The 11,835-nt window shown below is 34.7% G+C and overlaps 1 protein-coding gene across 1 annotated transcript in view; it reads right to left on the bottom strand.

Moving 5' to 3' along the window:
• Positions 1–1,090: 1,090 nt before the first annotated feature.
• Galphao (G protein alpha o subunit) overlaps positions 1,091–11,835 on the bottom strand; it is a 131,177-nt gene continuing 120,432 nt past the window's right edge. The window contains exon 8 of the mRNA XM_019053553.2: positions 1,091–9,584. Coding sequence (XP_018909098.1) covers positions 9,397–9,584 — 188 coding nt within the window. The 3' untranslated portion in view covers positions 1,091–9,396. The remainder of the gene's footprint in view (positions 9,585–11,835) is intronic.

Here is an 11,835-nt window from a genome sequence, read left to right as displayed (position 1 = left end):
TATTCACTAGAGGCTAGGCACACTAAATAATTCAAAAGAAAAGAAAAACAAGTCGGCAGGACTCAATCCTTTCAGAATTGAAATATAGTTGCCCTGCTAGTATGAAAAGTTGTACCTAATTCACCTATTAAAATTGCCAGAAAAAGAATTTGTAAACTTTACTTTATTAATATTTATTTATTTGTCTAAGAAGTATTTATTCAATTGGTTAATCTTATTGGTCGATAGGCATTTAAAAATGTATGCAAACCCATTCACGAGATCATGAGATGGATTGATGGATATTTACACCTGGATACAACTATTCGACCTCTGTGGATGTGCGTACGTCAACACTTGAAGGCGTTTTGACTTCGCCCGCATCTTACGAACTCCTGAAATGATATTCTAGGAAAGGGAGCCAATCTATCACACTTAAAATCGATCATTTTACAATTCAGTAGCAAAAGTGCAAAACCACTTATCTCCATCGCGAAGTCTGGTCCTAATTTGTTTTTTTGGAGAGCAACAAGCTGATTTCATGGCTTGAAATTGATACAGAATACTTTGCTATAAGAGAAACAAAACGAAAGAAATCTTCGATAAATTCAGTTGACTAGTTTATAAAAGAAAAAATAAAGTATGACAGGGCGTCTGCAACGTCGCAAAATGAGATGCAAGGTTTCGCACTCTAGCCATAGATATAATAAAAGGGGAAAATTATGATCACTGTCAGGCTTCCTCGCATTATTTTCAGCTCCGCAGATATATAAATCTCCCATTCTCCATCAATCGTAATGAAATGTTTCATGAATTGAGGGGCTTGGAGGACACCACACATAAATGCAGTATTTTTAAAAAATTGAGATAATTAATGGTTTCAAAGAAAACTAGTCTTGATGCATATTCTGTGAGAAATTTGCTCCCAACTTCCAATTTCTAAGCATCAAAAAGTTAGTTTGAATTTTCTTTCCGTCATAAGAATCCATGTAATTTCGAAACTTTTAACTTGTACATCTTGCAATACCTAGCAAAAACTGCACTTATGCACCAAGCCCTCCAAGCTCTTCAATTCTGCAACTCAAGGGGATAAAGAATCTTATAGAGGTGCTTTGTATTTCGTTTGAAATTTTATTTTCAATTTATGGCACCAAGAAACAACAAAAGCTTTAGACAATTTAGTGAAAACAATTACATTATTAATATCATACATTTTTTTATCAATTTTTAATAAACACAATATTAATCATAGTATCTACAGTAAATGTAACTTATACTTAGGTACATTTAACTCATAGTTTACATTTTTCACTCAAACTATTCCCATACAAACAACATTCTTCCACTATTTTCAGAGTTGGTCACAGAAACATTTTCGCGATTTCAAATAGTTCCGGATTACATTTTGGATCTTCATTATTTGTACTGCCGATCCTAGATTATCCAAACTTAGTTTTCAGAAAACTGATTCTCTTTTTGGCATGAACATACAAAATAGATGGTTACTAAGGAATTCCGTGAAAGGAATCCGAGCTCTACTGTTCGTAACCAATCAACAATTTGTTTGAACAATTTGAGGTTTACAGTGTTTCATTTCCAGAGCTTAAAAAAACCTAAAATATGAGTTGCATATCTAGGTTCACTGTTTTGGAAGCAGACAGTGGACGCTGTCAGTTTTTTTTCCCCCACTATATCACAGCTTGGGAACCTGCCCTTTCAATTCCTCAAATAAGTATGGCGGGTACAAATTAAAGTGGACTCTTCAAGTGATGCAAAATTTAAGTATTGTAACTTGAATGATTTAAGTAAGGATATTGCGCATCAAAAGTCCACATTAGCTTTCGACTTTGGAAGGCACCCTTTTAGAGGCATCAAAAGAAAAAAGTTAATCAAACTGGTTGGCTACTCTGGATGCTGTAATATGATGGACTGTGGACTTTGAAAACCTTCAGCAGAAACGAATCAAACTGGTTTTGGTGCCAAATTAAAAATTTGTGGTTGCTTGATAAACAAAATTCACTCAAAATTCTCCCACGACTGAGGCAAGGCAGCATATGTGTAATTGATGGGGGTCAATATTGTGCGGAATATTTGTGCGCTATTTCTGGTGTTAACGTTGACATCTTGCTGTGCAAATCAACTTCGGGGGAAAAATTGAAGATTTACAGTATTGAATTATAAAAAATTATGATAAAATTGTGCGTTTTCAAAGTAAAAGAATAAACCACAGAACAACTCCGGAGTGAAAAATACTGATCTGCTGAGCAAACGATTGACACCCATTTTGCCCTGCTAAGGAAGAACTTCCTTGGAAGAAATACACCTTCAGAAATTGCCAAATTCCCTTTAAAGATACGAATTTTCAGGGGAATCTGTGAATATTTTTCCTCCAATTTTTCGGAGAATTTCAGTAACAGATGTAAATTATCTGAAAATTTTGAGTGAAAATATTCATGACTGTCCTTAAAAGTAAACATATTATTGGAGGAAATTTCGTAATGATACAGCGTTTTTCCTTGATGCGCAGCATTGAAGGGTGATCATAATTAATTTTTGTTTCACAGAAACTTTGAATAAAAGAAATTACAATTATGGTGGACCAACAGTACTAAATTAAGTTTTTAGGGAGAAATTCGGGGCAATTTTTTTCTTGATCTTTGTGCCGGTTAAAAAGAAAGGGAACTCATGATGTTGGTTGAAACATGTGCAAAAAACTGCAATCAACTTCTTTGAGCAACGTACAGAAAAAAAAATATTTTCAACAAATGGGTACAGTGGTTGACTCTTCTGGAGGAACTGAAACACAGATTAAACAGTAAAATATCCCTAAATTGTGCTTATCGGACTGTTTCTTATTCCCTTTGTAGATTTAGTAAATCTCTCATTAAAACACAAAAAGAAAGAGAGAAAAAACTGGGAACTTGAGTCAATAAAAAGAAATGTGAAAATAGGAGTCTCTCAGTGACAAACACACCCTGCAATACCATATAAATAAAACACATTCACACACACGATGCCAAATTTAATTAAATGCTTCATTGGACTTACAGTAAAAGGTAGGTAACTCAATAAAATGTACAACCTTCAGTTTCAAAGTGATCGGTCCTACAAGTAAAAATTCTGTGTTTAGAAGGGTGAAGAGCAAATCTTAACTTCATCTCTAGCTCCATTTGAAAAAAAAAACACAAAAAAACAACTAGATTTGAAGATAAGAAAAATCTAGTGTGTTCTGGATTGGCGACCCAAGTTTAAAAGCCCCTTGAAACAGAATGATGTTTGTTGATAAACCAATTCTAAGGATCTTACGTTTATAATCAGGGCTTTAAAAATTTGCGAAGCTTCATAATATTTCGCTGTGAAAAGCAAGGTGCAAAATCACTTCCATGAGAGATTTTAACAGAGTTTAAACCCTTACAGTGAGAGACATACACTTTATACAAAATGGACAAATTTATGAGTTGATCTTCACATTCAGAATGGTTACAGGAATTTCCCATCTATTTGGTCCTCCTATTACGTATATTCTAGATTTTTGAATTGTATTTAATTTTACTTATAGGATTTGAGATGCAGCAATGATGTATCTACATGGGAATATTTTCTTTTAAAAAATATTTTCATATAGAATATTCTTCAAACTTCTAGCTTTTGGAATGCAGTACTTCGGCTCTCATAAAACTAGCCTTGAGTGGATGAAAGTGAGAACATAAAAATATGAATGCTGCGACGAAAAGACAAACGATTCACTGGTTTTTTGATACCAAGTATGAGAATTCACAATTTCTACTTAGCAGAGAGTAAATCAATGGCTATAGGTAATGCAAAACAACGTACACTTTATTTGCAACGTTGCAGACTTCTCGCCGTACTTTGTTTTTTGTTTACAAAATTAATCAACACAATTTCTTGAAAATTACCTTGATTTTCCTTCTCCAGTTGCAGAATAATCTGTCTAAAATTTCAGACTTTGATTTGCTTTGTTCCTCTTTGAAAAATAAAATAAGAGCGGAAATTTTGTAACACTGTAATGAAGATACGTAGTTTCCCACTTTGACCATTGAAGGAGCATTAATATGATCTACTATAATGCGACTGACTGCTTGGAAAAGAAAAAGGTTTTAAAGACTAATTATCTAAAAATTCTCATGTCTCACTAAAATATTCAACATTTTCAAAGTATGTCCTTTTTTAAAGGTTTATCTGTATACTGTATGATCCCAAGTAGCAGTGATTGCAGTAAATAGCGATTTTATCGGTTGGTTATCGCGATTGTATTGGTGGCAATATCGGAATAAATATTGCAATATATAACAATTAAATCCCTACACATCGCAATTTTTGGTTCAATAAAATCGTGATCAATTTTTGTCGATAAAATTGAGATTAAATCGCCATTTATCTCGATTTTTATTTCGAAAATATCACGATAAATTGTCGAGCAATTTTATCGCTATAAGATCGAGGATAATCACTCAGATGTTGATGATCCGGACGATTTTATCGCCGATAAAATCGTAATACATAGCGATTTTTCCGTTGAGCAATGCTACTTGGGATAAGTTTCTTTCTACTCTAAGGTGTTTTCCTTGCTTTTAACTTCTAGAAATTCACTGATTATTCCTAAAAATTTATAATGCACTTAGTCTTGGGCTATTTGTGCGTCTGATGAAAGGTGAAAAAGGTACATACGTGTACCTGTTGAAAAAAATTGAACTAAAAAGTTTAACTTGCCAGGAGATTTATACAATGTTACGAAGGCAACAGGATGAAAACTCATCATTCCTAAAAATCATCATTTCTAAATACAAGCTGGCTTCAGAAAACGTCTTCTGACATTTTCTGGTGATAATAATGTCAAAAAACAGCATTTACCCAGTTTATATAACAGAAAGAGAGTAATATCCATCGTAAGCTTAGTTTCACCGAGTATTTTCCAATCCTAGGACTCCTCGTTAGGAGGCTTTTTATTCTGAGGTTGGAAAACTTCTCTTTACAAATGCGGTCACATTTCAACTGTGAAACAGCAGGAAGACACATCTTGTTTGCAGTGTTTCAGAATTCCTGCTCCTATATGGTTTTATCGAAGGAGAACAAACCAATGCTTTTGCTTGAATTATCATAGAATTTTCTCAACACAGAGAAGAAAAATCAGGGCAGTTTTCAGGATATTATGTTGAGTATATTTAGTTTTAAAATAAATAGGATGACAGGAAGGCTGCAATGTCGCAAACCAAAATCCATGTTCCTGCATTTCACCGCCGATTTGCACTTCGGACGAAAGCAGATTTACCCAAAGGAGTGAAAGAGTAGGCTGTGAGGAGTTTGGTCCAGAGAAAAAAAAAAAAAAAAACTAGTCCAATATTGTCCATATCTTACAGGATAAAAGGTTATCACTTCATAATGTAATAAAATAAAGATAATAATTGGTCATGAAACTTAAGAAATAAAAATGAACCGATAAATACAAATAGAAAGTCTCCCTACCTACTTACATTAGGTAGTCTAAATCCTATCAAGTTTGAACATTTCGAAACAATGCAGGAGAGCTAAACGAACTGAGCCTGTCCTAAAACCCAAATTTGATTATCACAATTTCAATACCTCGTACCCAGAAATTCACATTCAATGTGGGTAAACTTAAAATAATTTTTAAAAAACAACAGGTATGAAATGGAATCCCAAAAAGCTTAACTAGCCTAATTACTCAGAGGTTGCTTCATTTTGCTCGCTTTGCACATCATGCCACTAGACACAATGATTCTAACACAATTATTCACTCTGCTAATTGGATGACATTTTTCGATAAGGAATCACTATTTCTGGCCCATTTTAGAAACAACATACATGCCATTAGTTTCCCAAATGCATATATGTGCTTGTGTGGGAGAGCCAGAGATAGTGGTTCCTTATTGCAAAATGTGATCCAATTATTGTCATCCCTGCTTTGTGCTGAGCTGACGTTTCCCTGAACGCCTCCTTTGCACAGAGAAATCTGACCATAAACTTGTTGTTTACTTCGTCAATTTAGAGCAACAGAGCTATTAGTGTTCTGTGGGATTGGACCTTGCCTAGATCTACAGAAATGTGCTTTAAAATTACTTCGTAGAAAAGAGAGGGTTAAACTTGTTTGGCTATGGGGCTTCCATTTGAGCTTCTTACAATTCATGAACGCAAAAAAATATACTGAAGTTCTTTTCCCAGAACTCGCTTGGTTCCATAAAAAGAATACATAGATTCACTCTGAACTACCACTACAGCAAGATTTGGAGATATCGTTTGACATCCTATCTTAAAAACTGGGCCTTCAAATTGAGACAAGACTTTATCGAATAAATGCATTTGAAAATAAAAAGAAGAAATCTTACTCGACATGCTTGAAAACGTAATTTTCTACCTGTTTCACAGATCACAGAAACAATACAAAAGGTGACTGTAACTGATAAATCAAATTAAACGCACCTTCAAATACTGATCAATTATTATTATAAAGGAAATTGAAATTTACAAGACTCTATTTAAATTCCAACTATACTTCATTGTGCGCCTTGGGTGTTGGATGTTTTCCCAGTTCATTTGTGGAATACCTATAAGGGCGGTTTATACAATGGATAAAATCATTCCACGTGAGATTCTGTGATTCGTGCTCCGTTACATTTTTACAGAAACTTACCCCTTTAAAAGAGTCACAGGTATAACAATTATTGTGCTTTTCAAATCGGCTTTCTCTAGAGGAGGAAATAAGAAGCGGGTGAATAAAGGAAAATCTCCTCTTACATTGGTTCAATGATAGGTGTATATACAAAGTAGAAAAAGTGCTATCAAATCAGTTTCGTGATAAAAATTCCAGGCATGGAAAAAGGACACTCTAGTTCTCCACTGCTTACTTTCTTAGAGCTAAGCTATACTGAATAGCTACATATTTCCGCAGTTACTCTCAGCCTGAAAGGGAGAAAATTAAGGTACTAGAACTTGCACCAGATAAATTGGAGTACATTTTATAATTAGGAACAACGACTGGTTGCTCGTGCTGAATAGAAGCAACACGTGTGCCATTAATTTACCTATGCAGATAGGTGTGTTTATGTATGAGCCAGAAATTGCAGTTCCTTATTGCAAAACGTGGTCCAGTTGTTGTTAATTTTCTGTTCAGAAGCAACTGTGTTGCTGTTGTCCAATGGCAATCGAAGATTGACCATGAACGACACTGCCTTATTGCATGAGTATGTAAATAGATCTAGGTACTGCACTTGACAGTCAAAAGTTAACAATTGCCAATTTACTTGATGCAAGTTCTAACACTACCCATCCATAGCCTTCACGTTTTTGTAAGGTAACTTTGATAAGAGGCAATATTAATTTGTACCCTCCACCAGTTACCATTTGTAATTCTTGCCGTCCTAATCAAGGTAACCTGCGCCAAACAAGAAATGAGCGACAAAGCAAAATAAACTACATCTGCACCTAAGAAATTATGGCCATTTCCTCACAGTAAAAATGCAATTTTCACACAATGGAAATACAATTAACTATTCAATTATAGTTTAACATAGGCCCACAAGACTGTACTTCATTAGAAAAAATGCATTCAATACTATTTTCTAGCGATTTTTTCAAGCTTTAAAAGAAATCCTCATGAAAATTGTGGAGCAAAAGTCTGCAATTAAGTGTGTCAAAAAGAAGAACCTTATTTTTCTTCTTGCTCATGAAGCATAATATTTTATGAAGTAGCAGCAATTTTAATGGACTTCAGACCACTTTTTTGTGCAAATTTTAAGTTTGCCCGGAATTTAGATGAGAGGTTACAAGGAGGATGTATCCCAAAAAATAATTGGGTACAAGAGGGATAAACGCAATATATGGACAGAATGTTGCCTGGACGCAGAGGATAAATTTTGGGACACCTGAGTGTGATGACAGATATCACATTCAGATTCTATAACTGATTCAGAAAGGACTAGAAAACACAAAATGCAGGAACATAACTGATCTTGATAGGACTCGCACATGATTTAGATTACATTTGGCGATAAGGAACTAATATATCTGGCTCATTTTAGGAACAATGGGTGTGCAATTAGTTTCCTTGGGCAGATAGGAGGTTTTTAAGGATAAGCCAGGATTAGTTAAGCCTCATCGCAAAATGCAGTTCATTGTAAGACAGCTGACTATAAGAAATTAATGGACAGTTACATGAATGCGATATAGGTACATAGATGAAAGAAGTAGGTAGGTACTTTATACACTGGTGAACATTAAGAGAAATGACTAGAAACGCAATCTTCCAGACAAAAAGTTCTTAAAGTCTGGTAAGAAAAAAATAAACTACCTCCATACAGTGTTGTGTCAGAAGAAGGCAAATTAAGAGGATCGTAATTTTAGAAGCGCACAGAAAAACTTCAGGGGCCCAGAAAGACTGGGATTGATGCATTTAACTTGCAGGCGCTTCACACACCGTGAAATAGGAATCGACTAAGTTGAAATTTTCAACTTCCAAAGCTGATAAGAACGATTGTTAAAAAAAATAATAGACAAGTCAGCTCTGCAATGGATCAGAGGACCTCAAATGTTATCAAAGACAGGCATAACAACACTTTTGAACAATTTACAACACTAAAAACATCATTTCCATTACTCGGAACTAGGAGTTCTACACCAGTTGAAGCACAAAAAAGATCGAATGTAAAAGACACGATGTGATTACGAAAGGACTTACAGGAGCTTCTGGCTTACTTGAGAGTCACTCGTCAATTTTACGTTCCGCCATAGACACAGAGGAACCTAGAATAACTGTGCAGCTTCCTGTGGATATTTTATGTACAAGTTTTTTTTGTTTTTTTCTTTTGCATCAGTATCCGCAGAAAAATTTCCAGAGGTTCGTGAGTGATCTTTTTGCATGCCTGGGAAGTGAACGAGTTAACAAGTTTTTTTTTCTTTAAATCCAATTTTTTCCTTAAATCGTTCAGTCTTATTGTTAGTTTATTGTTTATAATAATTATCAATAATGCTACCATTTTATAAAGTTCGAAATTTACAATAATTTACAGCATGGACAAAAGGGAAACAAGTAAGATAGTTTTCCATCATTTTATCGAGTATCGTCGTCTACCAATGATCAAAGATCAACTGTTTGAAGATCACTGGTAACAGGGAGAAGAGCGCCCGTAGGCTTATAGATACAAATTCTAAGTATCTAAGCAAAACTTAGAAACTTACAGAGACTAGTTTGATTAGATATAAATAAAAAAATGTTCTTTGAATAACATATTTATCATACTAAATAATTCATAACAAAGTGATATACTAATTTGGAAAAAAGAAAAAAAATGCAAATCTGAGCTCCTCCACCACCCCTAAACGATGGCGCGATAGAGCGACAGCATAGAATTGAAATTGGGTTCCTTTCTTCTTTGTTTTAGTTTAGTAAAGTCCACAACCTCTCAAGTTATTGGCAATGATAACATCGGTGACAGCGTCAAATACAAACTGGATGTTGTTTGTATCTGTTGCACACGTCATGTGACAGTAAATTTCTTTGGTTGTTGATTTATTTTTCGCTTCAAACTGTGCTTGGATATATGCTGCTGCTTCACCGAACTCTTGAGCACCTATAAAACAGATAAATAACAAAAATAACCACCTTGATAACAGATAATGATCGTTATAAATACAAGAACTATCTCATGTGTTCCAATAAATATCTTGGTTAAACTTTTCACAGACAATAACAACCAAAAAATAAGTCTGTTCTTTGAGATATCTCTGGTCTTTTGTTCGATCATGATTTTAAGTCATATTGTTGGATTTCATGATAAACTACATCACATGTAACAAGTAGAATTTTGAAAAATGAGTAGAAAAATGATCTTCTTTTGAGTGAGTTGGACCTATTTTTCATAAAATCTTATTTCAAAGCTGTAACTTAAAAAAAAAACTGAAAACCCTTTTTTCTCCCTTTCAGAATTGGCCGCCCCTACAATTTGCTGCTCAAGACAACTGATTCTGTTGTCTCCTAGTGAATCCAAGCATGACAAGGTCCATCTCTGCGTGCTAAGGAAAAACGCCGTGTGAACCTTCAGGCTTTGCCAAATATCCTTAGATAAAACACGGATTTCCTTGTAAACTTATGAATATTTTCCTTCTAATTTTTCAGATAGTTTTGTTTGCAAATCACCTTAAGTTCCTGAAAATTTCAAGGAAAAATATTCATAACTTTCCTCAAAAATAAACATTTTATCAAAGGAAATTCGGCAACTCTTGAATGTTCATACAGCGTTTTTCCTTAGCACGGCAGATCACTTATCACCTTTGCCCTGATAGAACAATTGTTAGAGACTGTTGCCTCAGTTCAATTTTTTGATTCCAGAGGATTGAATTTACTTGAGTGTATGTGTGAGGAGTCTTGCTGAGTCCAAGAGCCAAATTGTGCAAAGAGTTTAAATTTTGGAGGACTATTTAAGACTGATAAAATTTGGACCCCGAGCAAAGGACTTCAACCAATGACACAGTTTGTTACAACATCCTCTCTAATCGTAATAATTCCAAAAAATAGCAGCCTTTAAGGAAAAGAGAACTGGAGGGCTTCACTGAAGCTACTTTTTAACCGTAGAAAGATGAAGTGTTAGGATTCAGCTAAACATTTCATTGCATTCAAAAAAATTGAAAAAAACCATAACGACTTTGGCACCCTTCAATGTCTCCCGCTTTCGAAAGGGGCACCAAAGGCACTCCCCTTCTGAGGAAGGCATGTGCTGCCATGCTTAGGGAAAACGATGTAAAAGCCTTCAAGCATTTCCAAATCACCTTTGATAAAATACGAATTTTCAAGGAAACCTGTGAATATTTTTTTCTCAATTTTTCAGAGAATTTCGCTCGAAATTTAATCTGAAGCATCTGAAAATTTCAAAGAAAAATATGCGTGACTTTCCTAAAAAATGAATGTTTTACGGGGGGGGGGGGGGATTTGGCAACATTCGGTTGTTGATACGGAGTTTTTCTTTGGCACGGCAGTGTTGGACTACACGGTTTGGTCTATCCTAAATCTGGCACTGGAAGAGTGTAGAGATACTATTCTATATCAGCATGTTTTCAACTTCAGGAGCATTTTTTGAGATTGGGCTCTGATTTTAGCAGCTCCAAACACAATTTCACAAAAAAGTGTATGCGTTCATAGACAACTTAATCAGAAATTCCTCCTGCAAGTAAGATCTTCATGTAAGAAGCATTTCCTTATATCGATGGTAAGACTGCAAAAATACGTATTTCAGTTTTTGACCTTACAAACTTCCTGACATATTTTATTTCCCTCATAGAAAACTACTGAACCTCATTTCTTGAAAACTTCGGTGATTTGTTTTCTTTATGGGCAGAATATTCTGCGAAAATTTGGAGACATGATGATAGTTTAGTCTCTTTTTAAAAAATAATACAGGAGCAGAGTTTTGAAGCACTGCAACCGAGATACGCATTTTTGCAGTTTTACTGTTAATATCTCCTTAGATGAGTTTCTCCTCCAACTTTACTTTCAGATTAACTTTATAGCTGAACACGATGATGAATAAATATTGTCAAAATTCCAACAAAACAGTAAATTTTTCACTGATTTCAATCAAGATCGGTGTAAAATTCATCTGTTTAACCAAAATTTCGACTTTTTTCGTTTGTTCATCTTTGGCAGGGCCACTTAAATCAGAACTCAAATTCCTTTTCATCGGGGTCTTCTTGCTTCAGTTGAATCGTTAACTAAGCCCACAAACTAGATTTGTTTTGCAAATGAAAGACTTTTTCCAAAGAAAAGTAACATTGGCAATAGAAGGAGAAATTAACAGGATGTGCTGTAAAAACGAATTTACGATTATA

The sequence above is a fragment of the Bemisia tabaci genome, chromosome 6, assembly GCF_918797505.1.
Source record: "Bemisia tabaci chromosome 6, PGI_BMITA_v3".
Taxonomy (NCBI): Eukaryota; Metazoa; Arthropoda; class Insecta; order Hemiptera; family Aleyrodidae; genus Bemisia; species Bemisia tabaci.
Note: the sequence above shows the minus strand (reverse complement) of the source record. Positions and strands in the feature narration are given on the sequence as shown.